Source organism: Aethalodelphis obliquidens, unplaced genomic scaffold (genome assembly GCF_003676395.1).
Source record: "Aethalodelphis obliquidens isolate GAN/ISIS:26980383/991018 unplaced genomic scaffold, ASM367639v1 scaffold112, whole genome shotgun sequence".
Taxonomy (NCBI): Eukaryota; Metazoa; Chordata; class Mammalia; order Artiodactyla; family Delphinidae; genus Aethalodelphis; species Aethalodelphis obliquidens.
In genome coordinates, this window is record NW_020838056.1 from 2,583,515 (window position 1) to 2,603,636 (window position 20,122).

Sequence of the window (20,122 nt, forward strand, 5' to 3'; positions counted from 1 at the left end):
GCCTCTTAGCTTTGGGGGGTGGGATGGACGGGGGTGGGTTCCAGGGGGACAGGGCAGAGGAGGAAAATACAAAACAGGTACCCCTGTGCCTTTCCCCAAAGTGGGGCCTGAGCCAGAGCAGGCCCCTTAGGACATCACCCACCATGGCCTTAGCCAGACCCCCCTACCCCCCCCCCCCACCCCCCCCCCCCACCCCCCCCGTGCACACACCACATTCCCCTACCAAGAATGGCTGAGTCTCTCCCCATCTCAGGATCAAGGCCAAGGCTGTCCATTGCCCTGGAGGGGGCCTGGCCCTCTGTCTCCTTTCCAGGAACTACATTTAAAGGGACAGGCCTGGCATAACTTGGGACTAACTGCGGGGGATAGGCTTTGAGTGTTTTCTCCTGCAAGGAAACAGCATTTTCCATACTTACTTCATTTATTTGGCTATGGACAGCAAAGAGAACTAGGCCCCTCTGAAAATACACAGCCAGACTGGACTCCCGCCCCAGGGGGACCAGGACAGACTCTCAGCAGCAGAGGAAAGGGAGGTTTTGGTCTGAAAAGCCCAGGAGAGGCCTCCTTCCCCTGCCCCCCCCATGATGGCTCCCCCAGCCCGGCACCCCTCAGGCCTGGCCCCTGTCCACTGGAGCAGGGAGCACAGGTGCCGTGGGTGACTCCGAGCTCCTCCTCGTCTCCCCCAGGCCTGAAGACCATCGTGGGGGCCCTGATCCAGTCTGTGAAGAAGCTGGCCGATGTGATGGTCCTCACGGTTTTCTGCCTCAGCGTCTTTGCCCTCATCGGCCTGCAGCTCTTCATGGGCAACCTGAGGCACAAGTGCGTTCGCAACTTCACGGTGCTCAGCGGCACCAACGGCTCCGTGGAAGCCGACGGCCTGGTCTGGGAATCGCTGGACCTCTACCTCAACGACCCAGGTGCTGACTGGCTCCGTGGCCCAGGCAGGGCTTTGTGGGGCCACCAGGGCCGAGCATCTCCCACACAGGCCTCCTTCTGAGGATGTCCAAGCCCTACCTGCTCCCCCAGAGACCCAGCTGCGTGTCAGGGATCCCAGCCCCTGCCCTTTGGGGCTCTGGGAGAGAGGACAGGAGAGGAGCAGACTCAGCACCTATCCTCCTGAGTTCTCAGGCTAGATGGGGAGATAACACTTGAAGAATGGGAAGGATGGAGAGGTAGATAGGAGAACGGCAGCTACAACATTTGAAGGGTCAGGAATGGTGAGGAGACCAACCTGCCAGCAGGGAGAGGGCTTTCGCTTGGGAAAGGGTGGGGGGACAGAGCTGGGGTAGTTTGTGAGGCTTCAGAGTAGAGGCCCCATCTGCTTGGCATGGGCTTTGTCACTTGACTTCAGTGATCCTTGTCAGGATGTTAAGTCCATACCCATGCACCCCAGGACAAGCTCGGTGATTGTACAAAGCCACGTGAGCCCCTCGAGTTGTTTCACTGCCCCATGGGTTACACTTCCATCCTCCGGGCTGATGACCAGCACCTCTCTTGACTAGAGCCATCAGTCTAGGCCAAAGGTAGATGCTGGTACAAGGCCAGATTCCAGGCCACAAGGACCCCGAGGGCCATTCTGAAGTTAAGGCCTCTAACATACACCAGCAGTCCACTGTGGAAAAAAGAAATAGATGGAAACTCAATGAGTAAATTTGCTTGTGATTCAGTGTGGCCACGTAGCAGCTGTTCTAAAACGTATGTGTACACCAAAGTCACCTGGAAGGCTCTGGAAAACACAGACTGCTGGGCCCCACCCCACGAGTTTCTGAGTCAGTAGCTCTGGGAAGTTACCTTTCTGACCAGTTCCCAGTTGATGCTTGATGCTGCTGGTCTGGGGACCACACTTGGAGAACTGACACCTAAGACTAAGGCAGGTAGTGGGGAGTGATGGGGGCTGATGGATGGTCACAGAGTGGAGGCGACAGGACTGATGTCCTACGTCTCATCTGGTCCAGCCCCAGCCATGTCTGAACAAACCCCTGCCTCCTGTTCGGGGCCTCTCTTGACCCAGGTTGGCCCCCTGAGTGATTGGGGCAGGGTCCGGAAGCTCCTCGTGGGGATTTCCTGAGTGCACCTGGGGACACTGGCAGCTGAACGTCGGAGGAGGAGCCAGAGGAAGCCCAGGGAATCAGCCAGAGTTGCCTCAGACCTGGTCAGGCAGAGGGCAGAGGTCAGGCAGAGGGCAGAGGAGCGGATGGAAGACCCCCAGCAGCGTCTACCTCCCCAAAGCCCAGGGTGCAGTCTGGAACCCCCAGGAGTCTGGGCCACACGTGCCTCTCACCATTGGATGCTTCTCTTCCAGAAAACTACTTGCTCAAGAATGGCACCTCTGATGTGTTACTGTGTGGGAATAGCTCTGACGCTGGGTACGTAGCACCCACCCCCCCAGGGCCACCTCACCCAGCTGGGGGAGTCTCCTTCCAGTGCTTTATCAGCTGACTATGCTTTCAGTTTATGCCCTTGACCCCAGGGACAGCAAGACCTTTCCCTGCCTCCCTTCCCTCCCAGGCCCATGGCAGCTGCCCCCCACCTCCACAGGGAGACAGCTGGGAAGGGGTGAAGAAAGAGATGGGGGTTTGGCTTTTCAGGGAAGGCAAACAGAGCCTTGAAGATGGGACTGGACTTGGGGGGCAGCCCAGGAAACCCTGCAGGGGTTTAGCCCAACCCTGGCTCCATTCCCTTCCCAAAGCCCCCCAGGGTGGCACCCACCCCCTCCTGTCTTCACTTCCTCCCTCCTCATCCGTCCATTAGGTCAAAAGTGAGTATGGCCTCCCCTGGCAGCCTAGACTCTCCTCCAGGGCAAGCAGGGCCTGGACCTGCAGCCTGGGTGTGGTACCCAGAGATGCCCAGTAGCCACGTGCAGCTTCCAGGGCCCTGTGCACACCGGCACCTGGGTCAGTGTGGCTGTGTCATAGGTTGTTATGGGGAGGGTCACACAGGCTCACCTAAGGGAGGTGCTCTTCGGGGCTGTAGTCCCGCATCTCTGAATATGTAGATCTTCCCTGCAGACCTCAGGGTCTGGGAGAGCAAGGCTGTGCCAGGGGTTCAAATGGCCACAGAGCCCTTCCTATCTCTAAAGAAAAAGTCTTAATTTCTTAATTTAGGACATTAGCAAGACACAGAGGCCCCTTGGCTGCATCCTCCTACTTGCCAAGTTCCCCTTGCCCCCATCCTCTCTCTCATACACACTCCACTTGTGACTCCAGACCAGCGCTCCCTCTTTGGGAGAGAGGCTGTCCCCTCCAGACATGGCCGGGCCCCAGCCCATCCACCCTAGAATCATCCCACAGCCCCACGGCCGCCTGACCTTTGCCTTGGGCTCCATCCTGTTCACCTCAGCCTCATGCTCCCCCTGTGTGTCTGCACTGTGTCCAGCTCCCCTGGGGTAGGCAGGCAGGGAAGAAATCTGAGCCAGGCCCTTGGCACTTCCTCTGGGAGGGGAGAGGCAATGCAGACAGCAGCTGGGATGGTGTGTCACGTGGGCAGAGGGAGCTGGATTTAGGCCTAGCAGCATACAGATGGGTAGAGAAAAGAGGAAGACGGTGTCCCGGGTGGGAGGCACAGCATGAAAAGTCACGGCGGCAGGACCCCGCAGTGTGGCAGTAGGTTTGTGGAGCTAGCGTCTCAGGGGCAGAGGTCCCCTCACAGCATGGGATAAAGTCCGTGTGTCTGGCCGTAGGACATGTCCTGAGGGCTACAGGTGCCTGAAGGCAGGCGAGAACCCTGACCACGGCTACACCAGCTTCGACTCCTTTGCCTGGGCCTTTCTTGCACTCTTCCGACTGATGACGCAGGACTACTGGGAGCGCCTCTACCAGCAGGTACGTGGGTGCATGGGGCCAGCAGAGAGCTGCCAGGAATGGGCTCAGTGTCTAGCACCAGGGCCCAGGCTGCACAAATGACTAGTCACAAGCGCCCCAGCAGCTTCCCCACTGGTCAGAAGAGAGGAGGCACAGGGGACGTTTGAGGGATGGGGACTCAGCAAGCAAAGAAACTTTCCTTTAGCTGGTGACCAAGTACCCAGCCCTCTATATAGGATACTCCATGCTCTGTTAGTGGAACACTGGTCCACCCTATGTGACACTTCCTGTGTCAACTGAAATGTTCTGCCTCCTTCCATGGGTGGGGTACTGCCCCCTGTGTGCAGGTCACTCTCTTCAGTAGGTTAGGACACTTCCCTCTATAGGTGGGACATGCTCTACCCGTTCTCCAGGCTGTGGCCATTTGAACCCCTGGCACAGCCAGGCTGGGCAACTTGGGATTTATGACCTTGACCCGGAAGGGGCCCCAGTGAAGATGACCTCTGCCCTCTTGCTCCCCCAGACCCTGAGGTCTGCAGGGAAGATCTACATGATCTTCTTCATGCTTGTCATCTTCCTGGGCTCCTTCTACCTGGTGAACTTGATCCTGGCTGTGGTTGCCATGGCCTACGAGGAGCAAAACCAAGCCACCATTGCTGAGACAGAGGAGAAGGAAAAGCGATTCCAGGAAGCCATGGAGATGCTCAAGAAAGAGCATGAGGTGGGTGAGCAGTGTGGCCACGGAGCCTCCAGAACAAGCCTTCACCTGATTGTGGATGCCTATAAGTGTGGTGCCTGCTGGGTAAAAGCTGGTGGCTGTAAGTGATGCATGCTGGGTAAAACTGGCGCCTGCTGGGTAAAGCAAGTGTCTGGTGGGTGTAGGTATTTCCTGTGAATGGGGTGTCTGCTGGGTAAAAATTTGTTACCTGCTGGGTAAAGACAAGAGCCTGTTCATGGGGAGGTAAAAATGGTGCCTGCTGAGTAAAGGTGGGTCCTATGAGTATGGTGCCTGCTGAGGAATGCTCTTCCCTATGACCGTGGTGTCTTCTGGGTGATGGTGGTGCCAGATGGGTAAAGGTGGTAGCTCCTGGCTAAAGGTGGTCGCCGTGAGCCTAGTGCATGCTGGGTAGAAGAGAACCATGTGTCCATAGACATAGTTTATCCTAGTCAACGGATGCCTTCTGATGGGGTAGTGAGGAAGATACAAGGTCGGAGGCCTGAACAGGCTCAGCAAATGAGCACTGGCGATGCTGCCATGGCTGTCCCCACATTTCCACACATGGTGGGTGCCGGAGGCTAACTGCAGAGCAAACTTTTTAGAAGCTAGGCCAAGGACATCCACTTCCTTCTCACTGCTCCATGCCACATCCTGCAGCAGCCATTTTGACCAGCCGAACCTTCTCGAAGATCCCCTGCCCTCTAGTTCTGTCACTACCTCGGCTCATCAACACCCCCTCTCCCCCCTGCCCCAACACTCCACTCTTGCAAGAACTGCCCACTTAAGCCACTACTCTCTTCATCCCTGGATCTGGATCTTTCTCAAAACATCCTGGAAAAAAAAACAACAACAACAACAAAAAAAAAAACATCCTGGGTCTGTCTGAGCTCACCTCTCCATGATGTACTCGTTTGGGGGGGCGTGGGCAGGTCCACTTAACTGTTGGGGAAAACAGGTGCTGAGAGTTGCCTGGCCTACCTTGGCCTGAGGTTGCATCATGTTTCAATGACCAAGACATCCCTTCTTCCACCATTTTTCAGGCCCTCACCATCAGGGGTGTGGACACCGTGTCCCGCAGCTCCTTGGAGATGTCCCCTTTGGCCGCAGGAATCTCCCACGAGGGAAGGAGCAAGCAGAGAAAACGAATGTCTTCAGGGTCGGAGGAGTGTGGGGATGACAGGTTCCCCAAGTCCGACTCGGAGGATGGTCCCCGAGCAGTGGTAATCTCCGGCCGTGGCTCTGGCCCTTTCAGGGTGGATCCGGCATCAAAAGGCCATCGTGCTAGTCCCCTGGTGCTGTCACAGCCCCCACGGTTGCTCCCCAAGGAGAATATTCCTTGAGCCCCCTCCCAGCCCCTCCTGTTTCCCATGGCCACTCTTAGAGTGGAGGAGCCCTGGGCAGAGGGATAGGGTAGGTTTGGGTGTTAGGATATCCCCAACCTCAGCTAAGTCCCCAGTATTGGGGCTGGGACTGAGGGTCTCCCCATGGTGTGGATTGGTAGGAGCTCAAGGATGTGCCCAAATGAGTGAGGGACGTGACTGATTGCCCCAGGCCCTGCTCGGGCCAGGCCTGTTTGCAGGGGCCTTCCTGCCCCCTTCTCCCCCAGATAAGCTTCAATCTCAAAGCCCCAGAGGCACAGGCTTCAGGTGAGCAGAGATCCCAGAAGATGCAGGATTGCCTCTAACGCTGCACCCCTCCTCTGAGCACCCCCGGCTCAGCCCATCCAGTTCCTATGTGGCCGACAAAAGCCCTCAATGCTCCAAGTTGAGCTGGGGCCAAAGCCACAAGTGATAAGCTGGGAGCACGGGGAGAGCCGTCTTCATCACGTCCCCTCTCTGTGTGCCCTCAGAATCATCTCAGCATCACCCACGGCCTCAGCAGGACCTCCTTGAAGCCACGCTCCAGCCATGGAAGCATTTTCACCTTCCGCCGACGGGACGTGGGTTCTGAGACAGATTTTGCAGATGATGAAAACAGCACAGCCGGGGACAGTGAGAGCCACCGCACATCACTGCTGGTGCCTTGGCCCCTGTGCCGGCCTAGTGCCCAGGGACAACCCAGTCCCGGAACCTCAACTCCAAGCCACGTCCTCAATGGCAAAAGGGACAGCGCTGTGGACTGCAACGGGGTGGTCTCCTTGCTGGGGGCAGGCGACCCTGAGGCCACTTCCCCAGGGAGCCGCCTCCTCCGCCCTATGATGCTGGAGCGCCCTCTGGACACGGTGAGTCCGCCCCGCCATGCAGCGCCAGGCGGGTCCCATCTCCCAGACTGGTCACCAGAGCCAGGTCTAAAAGTATTTACTTTTAGAGTAAAGTACTTTTAGAGTAAAGTCAAGTATTTACTTTTAGAGTAAAGTACTTTTAGAGTAAAGTCAAGTATTCACCAAGTATTTATTGAGCGCCTATTGTGTACTGAGCTCTGGGGGTGAATAAGCCTACCGAAAAAATCTCTGCTTCCTAGAGCTTCCAGACAGACAAAAGTTAAAGAAGGAAGAAGAATGTGTATGTATGCATATATGGTATGTAATGATGATAAACAGGGATGACAGTTAAATATTTAGCAGCGAGTAAGGCATGGGCACTGAGACACTGTGGTGACACAGGACCAGTGCCCTAGAGGTCTTGTGTGTGCCAGGTGTGAGCCCTGGAGAGTTGCGGATCATGGAGAATCTGGAGAAGGGCCAGAGTGGCAAGGGAACACTTCTGAGCTTCTGGGCGACAGTTATTCATCAAATTCAAAATATGTTGGCACTTTACAAACTGATACATGTCAAGTAATATTAGCCCAAGCTCTAAGTACTGTGCGAGGACGAAAGTGGGGAAGAGGGAAAGGGAAACCCCCTTATTACAAGGCATTTAAACGATGACCTGAAGGAGGCAAGGAGCGGGGAACCAGGTGAGGGGTGGTATAGCAGAGGGGTTAGCACCCAGATTCTGGAGACAGATGGGGTTTGCTTACCAGCTGAATGGCTGTGAGCAAGTTATTTTATTTCTCTCTGCCTCAGGTCTCTTGTCTGTAAAATGGATTTAAAATACCCACCTCAGGGAATTCCCTGGTGGTCCTGTGGTTAAGACTCCACACTGCCACTGCAGGGGGCGCAGGTTTGATCCCTGCTAAGGGAACTAAGATCCCGCATGCCACGCGGTGCAGCCAAAAAATAAAATAGTAAAATAAAATAAAATACCCACCTCAGGATCGAAGCCAGGATGAACGCGTAAAGCAATCAGGACACGCACGAGTACGTTGATGTGGTGATAATGTTGTAGTAACATACTGTCATTGCATCATCTGTGGGAAACATGTTCCAGGCCTAAGGAACAGCAAGTGCAAAGGCCCTGAGACAGAAGCATGCCTAGTGTATTGGAGGAAATGCCACGAGGGCAGTGTGGCTGGAAACCAGGGAGTAAACGGGAGGGGAGTTGGAGCAATTGTCAGAAAGGTGACGGGAAGGGAGGGCCAGATCATGAGAGGCCAGTCAGAGCTTTGATCACTCAGTCAGCCTATCCCATGACAGGCTGATGTCTGCCCAACCAGTCACCGAGTGCCCTTGCTGACCCCTGCCCCCAGCACAGGGCTCAGAGCAGCCCACCCAGGAAAAGGGCAAATGTGGGTCTCAGACCCTGAGGCCTGCAGGAGGTGGAGGAGGGCAGACCTTCTGAGGAAGCAGGGCAAGACAGGGAAACCTGATCAGGAAGGTGGAGGCAGGCTGAAGAGGGTGCTCACAGCCAGATGGCCTGTTTTGCTCCAGCTCAGACACTTGCTCTAGCTGTGGGACTTTGCACAGGCAATTAATCTCTCTCTGCCTCAATTTCGTCATCTGTTAAGTGGAAATAAAAATAATATCCACATCAGAAGGTGGTGGTGAGGACTAAAAGTGTTAATACCTGTCTGGTGCTTAGACCAGTACTTGCCTCATGTTCAATAATAATTATTATTATCTATTATTGTTATTATTGAGCAGGACGGAAGGAGTGAAGACTTGGGGCCCTCGTGCTCCTCTGGAGCAGGGAGTCAAGGAGAGGGTCCTGGGAAAGCACTGGGTGCAGACCATAGCTTCTGGGTGGGTCTGGGGACCCACTTGGCCATTACCTGGAGGGTGGGGGTCTGGCTTCCCAAGAACACAGATTCCCAGTTGCTGCAGGTCCAGCCCTGGAGCCTCAGCCTTGTGGAATCAGGTCAACAGCTGGAGCGCTAATAGAATTCCCTAATCTCATTAGGGAGAAAATCATCTCATTGTACTGCACATGTCCGGAGGAATCCAAGTTCAAACACTTCATTACGGGGAACTCTGACTTCACCCATTCTCACTTCTGTGGGGCCCATTTATAACCTTAAAGGGATTAGCGGGCCAAGGGGGTTATCTGCAAAGTTAAAGGAATTAGTGGACCAAGATGGAGATGTTTAAAAGTTAAAGAGATTAGCAGGCTGTAGGCCTCTGAGGATGCCTTCCCTGCTTCAACTGGGTCCCTGGTGACACCTCTGCCCAGTTCTAGTCTGAAAACAAAGCACAGTGTCGGGCACGTAGTGGTTTCTTCATCAACATAGGAGGCGGCAGGCCCAACAGACAGCTCACTTTAATTTGGGGCAGAGGGTGAAGGTTTACTTTGCCTGCTGTCTGTATGTGTGCCTGGCCCCAAAGGCAGAGGGAGTGGGGGAGGCACCTTGAACAGATTCTTCTCCCTCCTACCCACGCCCCTCCCTGCCCCCGTCATCTTAGGGACAGAGCTAGAACTTAACTCAAGCCCCTGAGTGCCAAGTATTTATCCATTTAACCCATATCTATCCAGTGCCAACCCTCTGCGTAGAGTGCCAGTCTTTAAGGCTCCAAGGATATAACAGTGAACAGAACAGACAAGAGCTCTGACCTCATGGAGTTGGCATCGTAGGCAGGAAGACAGAGAGTAAACTGATCAATATTTCTAGGGACCAGTAAGGGTCATGTGATAGATAGTTGCTAGGGGGAGGGCTGGGAATGGGGGCTATTAGTTAGAATATGCAGGGAAGTCCTTTATGTGGAGGTGAAGTTAAAATTGACCAACAGGTGATTTTAGGGAGCCAGCCACGAAGATGTGGAAAAATAATGTATTAGGCAGAAGGGACAGAAAGTGTAAAGGCACTGAAGAGGAATAAGCTCAACATGTTTAAGGGATGAGAGGGGCCAGGCAGGGCTGGGTGTGGTGGAAACAGAAGGGGATATAAAATGAGTTTGAGGAATTAGGATTTAGGCTATGCAGGGCCTTGTAAACTATAGAAAAGTTTGGATTTACTCTGAGTAAGATGGGGGGAGTTGTTGATCAGAGGATTATCATGATCTGATTTACTTTTTAAGGGAATCCCTTTCAGCTGTGTAGAGAACAGAGGGGAGAGAATAGGCCAGTTAGGAGGCTGTTGTAGTAGTTTTGGGAAAGAGATGATGACAGCTTGCACTAGGACAGTGTATCAGTCAGCTATTTCCACAATACTGCTGTGTACCAAACTACCCCCAAAGTCAATGGTTAACAACAAGCCTTTATTCTCACGCTCACTTCTCTGCAAGTTGACCATGGTTTGGCTGGTCTAGGTTGACCTTGGCTGGGCAGCTCTGCCTCAGACTGCACATGGTCTGGCTCCATACTATAGGTTAGGCTCAGGGCTGCTCCCCTTGTCTTTGTCCCGGGCTGAAAGTGTGGCAGCTACTTGGGGAAGCTCTTTTCCTGGAGGATTACTGGAGCACAAGAGCAAGGCAAATGGCACAAGCACATTCAAAGCTTCTGTTCACATCATGTCCACTAACACTCCCTTGGCCAAAGCAGGCGTGTCACCAATAAGACAGGGAATTTTGCTTCAGTCACAGTGGGAGAGGAAAAGGTAAATATTTGCTGAATGATAACCCAAACTATCACAGATGGTAAAGGAGAGAAGTTGGGAGAATTTAAGACATGCTTGTGAGTTAAGCTGGCCAGATTTGTAGTTGCATTGGACCTAGGGTACTACTGTTCCACCAGCTATCTCAGCTTTCTCAGGTGCCTCTGCTTGAATACTTCAATGACTGGGAGCTCACTCCCTCCCTAGGCAACAGTTCAAGGCAGTCCTACCAATCACAAAAGCTGACCTGAACTTGAGCCCAGATCATTTTGGTACCCACCCCGGGCCCTGGCTCTGCCACCCTGCGTTGTCTAGGCCCATCTTCCCTCTGACAGATTATGGAGCCTCGCTCTTGCACGCTGAACAGCGCAGTGCCTTTAGCAGCCCCAGCTTGGGCTCACGGACTGTGGTCATGCACGGCCATGCTGACATGAAGTCTTTGCGGGCCCCTCTTGGTTCTGTGGGGGGCTCTGAAGTAAGCCTCGGGAATGTCTGCTGCCACCCCCTTCATTAGGACACACCCCGTCTCCATTTGTAGGCCTGGTTCTTTTACTTACAAAAATGACACAAGCACGTTGAAAACAAATCCAACAGTGCAGAAGTAAAACTCCTTGCCCTTCCCACACAATCCCATTCCCCGGATATAGCCACTTTAACAATTTAGTGTGTTATCTTCCAGATCTTTTTCTTGTTTTCTCATCAAACTGTTTGTCTTGGAAGTGCTCCCATGGGAACATATGTGTAACAGCCTCCTTCTCCTTATTGTCTGCGTCAGAGTCCCGAGTTGGACTGTATCCATAATTGATTTTAATATTCTTCCTATTGATCAGTTGTTTTGTTTTTACGGTATTTGCAACAACGCTGCAGTGAACATTGTTGCATACGTATTTTTGGTGCACGTGTATAATTATTTATGAAGTTTGATTACTAGACAAGGAAATGCAGAGCCAATGTAAAATTTTCTTGGTAGATGTAGCCAACCTGCCTCCACAAAAGCTCCCACCAGCTGTGTCTGAACATTGTGCTTTATGCTTCCATTAATGTCACCTTAGAGCACGGTGGATTTTTTTTCAGCTTTTGTTGACTCTGGGGAGCTTGGGGTCAATTAAGACTCCCAGATTGTTTTTGCATGTACTAATGTATATGTCAGCATCTGGTTAAAAGAACCTGGTACATGTCATTTCCCGTCCACACTCAGGAATCACCACTAATGAGAGATGGTGGAAAAAAAAGAGAATGAAGGAGATAATGATTGGCGAGAGGGGAGTTGTTAGCTGGGAGGGAGTTGGGAGCAAAGAAGCCCAGCACCCAGTGTCCCATCAAGACCCCCATGTGGCCCCCTGTGACCTCTCCAACCTGAGTCTGGGGCAGCTGCCCCAGATCCAGGCAGACCCCCGTCCCCAGGCTGATGCATATCTCCCGGTTACACCCAGACCACACCGTCGGAGGAGCCAGGCAGGCCTCAGATGCTGACCCCCCAGGCTCCGTGTGTGGATGGCTTCGAGGAGCCAGGAGAGCGGCGGCGAACCCTCAGTGCAGTCAGCGTCCTCACCAGCGTACTGGAAGGTCAGCCCTGGTGTCATCCAAACACTCCCCACTTCTAGTCTGAGCACCCTCACAGTTAGCCAGGCCTGAGCCAAGTTCACCCCAGCTGCTTTGCCTGCCTTGGACATCCGCACAGCTGTCCCAGACTTTTCAGTCTCTGTGGCCTGTCCTGGGTGTCTTTTCGTCTGTTCCAGCGTGTTTTTTCCTGGGCATCCTCAGGAGCCATGTCTGTGTTTCTTCCAAGCATCCCCACAGCTGTCCTGGCCTGTCCTAGGGGCTCATTGGTCTCATCCTGTCCTCTCCCAAGCATTCCCATGTCTGCTGGGACCATCCCATCCCAAGCATGCCTGTTCTAGCTTATCCCAGCCATCCCCATATCTACCCCAGGTTATTCCAAGCCTCCCACATCTGTCCAAGCCTGTCCCACTTTAGGCAACCTCACATCCAATCCATCCTGAACTTGGCACCCCCTGATTTGTCCTCTCCTGTCCAACATGACTTCTGTCCCAGGCATCCCCCCCGCATCTGTCCTGACATGTCTCAGATATCCACATCTGTTCCTACCTGTTGGGTCCTGGGTGTCCTTATATCTGAACTCGCCTGTCTCAGATGTTGTCTCAGCCTATACCTCCCCTGAGTGTCCGCAGATCTATGTGGGAGTGTTGTCTCAAGAGAGCCCACATTTGTCCAAATCTATCTTGTCCCAGTTTTCCCCACATCCATCCTGGTTTTCTGTCCCTGTGGCCCTCTTCTCCCGTATTCCCAGAGTAAGGAGCCAGGACATAGGCCACTCTTTCCCTTAGTCATCCCTGCCCCTCTTTCTGTCCCCCTGTCATGTAGCAGCCCTGTCATCTCCTGGGTAGGTCATACATCTTTTCTGGAATACCACGAGTTATATAAGAGTTGGTCAACAAAAACAAACCAGCTCACTGGCTCTCTGCCCCGCCCCCTCCCACCCAGAGTTGGAGTCTCACCCCAAGTATCCGCCATGCTGGAATCGCTTTGCCCAGCGCTACCTGATCTGGGAGTGTTGTCCACTGTGGATGTCCATCAAGCAGAGAGTGAAGATCATGGTCATGGACCCATTCGCCGACCTTACCATCACCATGTGCATCGTGATTAACACACTCTTCATGGCACTGGAGCATTACAACATGACAACTGAATTTGAGGAGATGCTGCAGGTCGGAAACCTGGTAAGGGCTGCTGGCAGCTGACTCTCAAATGGGCATCGTGTTGTGAAGGGCTCTTGGCCAGCTGGCACAGCCTTTGTGGGTAAGGGAGGAGTGACTCAGAACACGAAAGGATCTTCTGAAGATAGGAGTCATTGTGGAAGACCTTGTGGGCGGAGCCTCAGGATCAGCTTTCGTGACAGATGTAATTGGGAGTGAGAGGTTAGGGATAAAGATGCCCAAAAGCTAGAAAACAAAAGTGAGTTGAGTGTGAGCCTGAAATGTGTGGGGACATGAGGTGTGGCAGTTAGTAACGGAGGAGGAGAGTGCATGCAAAAAGAGGCAGTTCTCTTAGGGAAAGGATGGATGGATGGCTGGATGGAGAGAAGGAGGAAGGGAAGGATAGAGAGATAGATGGATGGATGGATGGATGGATGGAGTGAGTAAATCAGGCAGAGCCAGATTTGAATTCTGACTCAGCTCTTACTAACTATGTGACCTCTAGCAAATTACTTACTTTCAGTAATTGGTACAGTAAGTATTTGTTGAATTTAATAAATGTAAAATTAGTATGACAATATCAACTTCATAGGAAGCTAATGAGGATTGAATAAGATAATGTGTATAATGTGCTTGGCTCAGAGTTTGATAAACCATAAGCACTCAAAATAAATGATAGCTGTGGTTATTATCTTCGTTGTTGTTATTAAGGAGACTGTCCCTGGAAGTCAGAATGTCTGGGTTCTAATTCTGATTTTTTTCTTCTTGACACCAAATCAAGTCCTAGCTCTTCACTCTGAAGATGGAAAACTGAGGCCAGAGAGGTGACATAGTGATGGCATAGCTGGGCATGTAGCTGTTGTCTCCTGACTCTGGGGGACAGGGTCCTACTGGCTCTGTCCAGGTAAACAAAGGGTCGACCCTTCTGCAGAAGATCCTAGAGCAAAGCTGCAGAGAGCCCACTGGCCTCTGAAAGGAGCTCCTGGGTTCATCACTGAGGTTGAGCGGGGGGAGGGGGTCATTCATTCCAAGCTCTCTCCTCTTGCAGACCCAGCCCTGTCTTGGTCCCAGCTGCACAGGTGGCCCCCACACGTAGACATGTCTCCTACACTGTGGAGTGTGAGGATTTTCTTCCCTTATTACTTACCATATCCAGAACTCTAGATAGTTCTCTACAGGGTCTATTCAAACTTTTTCACAAATGTGAGTCCGTTTTGCTGTGATTCTGCTTTTCTTTTCTTTTTCTGTATACAAACAGAAGGAAAAGCTAGATATCAGTCTGTAAGAGTCTTGTGGCACAGTTGTGCCTGCCTTGTGTTGGGTGGTCTTCAGAGGGTGGGTACATAGGATTTCAGCTGAATACAGTTTTAATGGAATGTGACCGTTCGGTTGGACTGAGCAGCAGTCGAGGTGATGAAGAGCACTGGTGGCTTCCCTGGAGCATTAAGTTGTGATTGAATTGCAGTCGTGTTAAATTTGTGGTTCAGTTATTAGTAATGGGTCATGTCATTGGATTACAGCTCTATTTTGTTCTGTTTGGATAGCTTTATTGCTAGTATGTAAGGTTTTGATTGTCTTGCAGTTAATATATTCTAGATGGTTTAAATATTAAATGTAAAGAAACAAAATCACAAAAATAAGCATGGGTAAATAATCTTGGTGTGAAAAAATCCTTTCCAAGCATGTCACTAAAGACAAATTCCATAAAGGAGAAGAATGATAGATTTCACTAATGTTTAGCCCATCATATAAACAAAGGCAAAAGGCAAATGAAACGTCTGTTCCTAGCAATACTGTGGACAAGGAAACCTGAGATGTTTCCAACTGTGAAACAAAAATACAGCAAACATTCTTTGACATGCATAATAAAGTTCATGAGAAGGTAACAAAAACCCCCAAGTGCCAAAAACAAAGAGGTACTTAAAAACCATAGCAGTAAACGTGTGAAATCGTTCTGTAGTTGCCCTAGTGGGTGGGAGGGGTGCTGATTTGAGTAATCTTGGGGGCTTGGATTTCTGTGAACACGCAGGGACAGGACTTACATTTGGGACAGTGCAGGTAGGGTTTGGAACTGAGTAGCCCCATAAGAATATGACCCTATGTTCAGTAAAGTGGTGAACTCAAATAAACCCACACACTGACCCTGGGAAACAATAAGGAAGGAAGGTTGTCAGTCTCAGCCAGGGCTGGAGGGGGGTGAGGGGGTGGGGAAGGTAACCTCCAGAAGCTTGTGACTATGAATTTGACCTTATACAGATTTGGAGTTCAGATTTATACCTGGGTGTTCCTGGAAGCTATGTCTGAAAAATTAACACACAAAGTGATCCTGGCAATCATAGCTAATACTTGTTGAGCACCTAATTTTTATAACAACCAGTAAGGGGGATGGTATTATTATTACCCTTATTTTACTAATAAGGTAACAGAGGCACAGAGTGGTGAAATAATTTAACCAAGGCCACACAGCCAGGAAGTGAAAGACCCAAGATTCAAATCCAAGCCATTTGTATCTAGAGTTCATCCTCTTACCTAGTGCCTTACACTGCTGTGCTGCAGCACTAGCTTTTTTCCCATCTCCCTGCTTCGAGTCCAAATTATACTGGAGTCCTTGTCAGTGTGGTAAGAGAAGAAAAAGAAGAATTATCTATAGAAACAATCCAAGAAAATCTACAGAAAGACAATTAGAACCAGTAAGAGAGTTCAGCAATGTTGGTAGGTACAGACTCTGCATACTAAAATTAATTCTGCTCCTAGCCACCATCAATGATCATTTGGAGAGTAATTTCTAAAAGTTAACACTTACAATAGCAATAAAAACTGTGAGGAATCTAGGAATAAATGTAGCAGAAGATTGTAAATTTTATATGAAAAAAATTACAAAACCATTGAAAAATATAAAAGAATAAATTAGTGAAGAGATATGCCATTTTCATGGATAAAATTCTGAATACTGTAGAGATATCAGTTCTTACCAAATTAACCTGGATGTTTAATGTAATTCTGATCAAAATCCCAACACATTTTTACCCATGGGATTTGAAAAGGCGATCCTAAAATTAATATGGAAAAATAATGTCTATGAAACAAATTAATGAATCAGCTGGGGAGCTTACCGTACCATGTATAAGATGTATTATAAAGCTATAGTAATTGAAACATTATAGTATTGGTGCAATATAGAAAAATGGACCAGTACTACAGAATCAAGAACTCAGAAATAAGAAATGCATATTTGGAGACTTGATAAATATCAGAGATGGCATTATAAATCAATATGAAAATGACCGACTATTCAATAAATAAGATTGGGAAGAATAGTTATCTCCTTTTTTTTTTTTTGGCTGCACTGCATGGCATGCGGAATCCTAGTTCCTGGACCAGAAATCGAACCCACGCCCCCTGCAGAGGAAGCACTGGAAGCATGGGGTCTTAACCACTGGACCATCAGGGAAGTCCCCAGAATGGTTATCTCTATGGAAGAAAATAAATTAGATCCCTACCCCATACCATATTCATTAATTAGTTGCAGGGAAATGGATTCAACACCTAAAAGCAATAAAATAAAATTTTAAAGCTTTTAGAATAAAAATGTGGAAGAATATTTAAAATTTGGAGGTTAGGAAGGCTTTCTCCAACATACAAAAAGTTTATACCATGAAAGAAAAGATTGCTAAATTTACCTATGTTAAAAAATTTGTAATATGTGTACAATAAAGGATATGGTAAACAAAGTGAAATCACTACCCCAAACTGGAAATTGATGTTATAAAAAGTATTTAACTGGAAAGACATGGAATCCAGAATATGCATTGAATGCTTACACATCAATAAAGAGAAGAGGGACAATCCACTGGCAAAAACACAACCACAACAATGGTCAGAAGAAATGACAGAAGAGGAAATTCAGATAGTTATAAACAGATGAAAAGAAACACAGAGGAATGCAAATTAAATCAACACTGAGATACTGTTTCTCACCCATTAGAGAATCAGAAGTAAAATTCTGTGTGTGTTGGCAATGATATGAAACAGCGGCAACTCACACTTTGTAAGAGTGTCAATTTGTTACAACCATTTCAGGGAACAGTTGTACAGTATCTGATAAGTCACAGATATGCATACCCTATAACAATTTCAGATATACATATTCTTGAGAAAGTCCCACATGTCTGTATAAGGAGACATGTACAAGAAAGCTCTTTGCTGCATTGTTAGTCACAGGGAAAATTGGAATCAATCTAAATGTCTATCCCTCCACTTAAAAATGGATAAATAAATTGTGGTGTTTTCATACTGTGCACAGTTAGAAGGAATATGTATACATCTTTCAGTATGGATAAATCTCACAAACATGATGTTAAGAATAAAAGGAACTTGCAAAAAAGAACACATGTGGTTATAGACACCTTAAAACAATGCAAAAATACTATGCATTAAAACTGTAAAAACATGCATGGGAATGATAAACATCAAATTCAGGATGGTGATTACCTTGGAGTGAATGTAGTTCTATGGGTTTTACCTGCGATGGCAGGTGGTGATCAAGACTATACAGAAGAAGACAACTGTTTAGGTTCATGTCAGGTTCCATCATGTGGGCCAGTGACTTAACTTCTCTGTATCTCAGTTTCCCTATCTGTAAAATGGGGATAACAATAATATCTCTTAGAGTTATTGTGAGGATTAAGTGATTCAATATATGTAAAGCACTAGTACAGTACCTGGCATATAGTAAATGCTATTTAAGTCTTTGCTATTATTTTGAGGGAAAAATGAAACAAGATTTGCAGCAAATATGGCAAAATGTTAGTATTTGGTAGAGTTTGGTAGTGGGTACAAAGGACGCATCATATTATTCTATACTTGTTTATATGCTTAAAATATTTTATAATTTTTAGAAAGTACAACGACAAAGATAAATGACAAACCAAGAAAATTGCAATGCACACAGTAGATAAAGGGATAATACCCTTAATATATAAAGTATATATATAAACAACAACAAAAAAAGGCAAACACCCTAATAGGAAAACAAGTAAAGGATATGAACAGGCAATTTCACAAAAGGAGAAATACAGAAATCAAAGAAATATCCAACAAGGCAACAGTAAAAGATGGTTTTTGTCCTATTGGATTGGAAAGGTTAGTGGGACAGGAATTAACATTTTTATGAGGGAAACAGTTATCCCATGTGGTTCATGGATTTGGTTAAAACCGATCTCTGAGGATCTTTTAGCAGTTATGTGTCAGAATCTCTAAAAATGCTTGTTGGCTATCCAATTCCATTTCCAGAAATTTATACTAAGAAAATAATTGGGCAAGTTGTTTTAAAATATGTATGTGAAAGGATATCTATTATGGCAATGGTTTTTTAAAATTTATTTATTTTATTTATTTGGCGTCATCAGATCTTAGTTGCGGCATGCGGGGTCTTAGTTGAGGCATGCAGGATCTTTCGTTTTGGCGCGAGGGCTCTTCGTTGCAGCACGCAGGCTCAGTAGTTGTGGTGCGCGGGCTTAGTTGCCCCGAGGCATGTGGGATCTTAGTACCCCAATCAGGGATCAAACCTGCGTCCCCTGCATTGGAAGGAGGATTCTTAACCACTGGACCACCAGGGAAGTCCTGGCAATGTTTGTAATAGGGACAAAAGAATGCCCATCACAAAGAAATGGTTAAACTACTTACAGCACATCTGTACCGTGGAATATCCCACAACTATTTTTTTTTTAAAGGAAAAAGAAAATAATGCTGTAAGTGATGTTTAAATGGCATGGAAGGATGTTCACAAGGTGTTACATTTCAAAAGCAAGTTTACAGTGTGTACAGGATGATCCCATTAAAGACATTAGCCAAGGTCAGGAGAGTTTGGGGTTTCTCAAAAGTCCTCCCACTTTCTGGGAAGCCACCATTAGCACTGATGACTCCGTGTGCCACCTGCCAGGAGTCGGGGGAGGTGGGTGCCCACACTCACAGCCTGCCTGCTAGATCCCAGTGAGCCTATAAATCATGCAGAGCCGTTTGTATCTGAAGCCCCTGCCTGGGCCTGGAGTTTTCAGCAGCTATAATAAATGAGGCCAATGAGAACAACAACCGCCCTCTCTCTTAGGCAGTATCCACTTGACATCCATTAGCTCTAACTCTTAGACACCATCTATGGTGTTATTATTATTATCCCCATTTTACATATGGGAACACTCAAGGCTCAGAGAGATGGGGAAACTGGCCCAAGATCCCACTGTGGCAGACCCTGCTTTGGAACTCGGGTCTGGCTGCCGTTCTCTGCACATCTTAAACCATCCAGCTTTGATCTCATGTCCTTACAATGCCAGTGGTGATCCTTTGAAAGGAGTCACACCAAAATTCATGTGCTTCTAAAGCAGTGGTTCTCAAGCTTAGCTGCACATTAGAATCACCTGGGAAGTTGATAAAACTCTCGCTACTTGGGTACTCCAGTCCAACTTAACTCGAATCTGTGGAAGTGGGACCCAGGCATCAATACGTTTAAAATTCCTTAGGGGGTTCAAAGCGCACCAAGTTTAAGAACCATGGCTCAAAAATAGCACTTCTCAAACTTCAGATCACCTGTGAGTCTGGTCACAATGCAGATTCAGATTCAGCAGGTCTGGGGCCTTCAAGATTCTGCATTTCTGAAGACCTTCCAGGTGATGCTGTTGGTTCTTCTGCTCATCACCTCCCCAAAGGCAATCCCCAAGAGCCTCCCTCTGCTGTCTTTTTCTTGCTGACTTCCAACACCACCTTGTATCTGTTGTTTTGCTGCCAGAACAGCTGCGAACCTGGGCAAAGTGAGGTGGGGGGTCTTTCCTGAGCTCCTTTACCGAGACATGCGTATTAGCACTCGTGGGTCTTAAGCACACACTCACTCACCCTGGCATCCTCAGGCAGTGGCCGGGGAGACCAGAGGGCTGGGGCCAAGGAAGGGCAAATCCAAGCCCCACCCTTAGGAGCTCTCAGCAAAGCCCGACGCAGGGAATGCAGCTGGGTGAGGGCCGTTGCTGAGTAGGGAAGGCCTCAGGAAGACAGGG

The 20,122-nt window shown here is 49.0% G+C and overlaps 1 protein-coding gene across 7 annotated transcripts in view; it reads left to right on the forward strand.

The window, feature by feature from the left end:
• SCN5A (sodium voltage-gated channel alpha subunit 5) overlaps positions 1-20,122 on the forward strand; it is an 86,243-nt gene that overhangs the window by 21,220 nt on the left and 44,901 nt on the right. For all 7 annotated transcript variants that reach the window (XM_027097147.1, XM_027097141.1, XM_027097143.1 and 4 more), the window contains exons 6-13: positions 687-917; positions 2,303-2,366; positions 3,680-3,821; positions 4,324-4,521; positions 5,559-5,738; positions 6,368-6,739; positions 11,796-11,928; positions 12,868-13,103. In XM_027097147.1, coding sequence (XP_026952948.1) covers positions 687-917; positions 2,303-2,366; positions 3,680-3,821; positions 4,324-4,521; positions 5,559-5,738; positions 6,368-6,739; positions 11,796-11,928; positions 12,868-13,103 — 1,556 coding nt within the window. The remainder of the gene's footprint in view (positions 1-686; positions 918-2,302; positions 2,367-3,679; positions 3,822-4,323; positions 4,522-5,558; positions 5,739-6,367; positions 6,740-11,795; positions 11,929-12,867; positions 13,104-20,122) is intronic.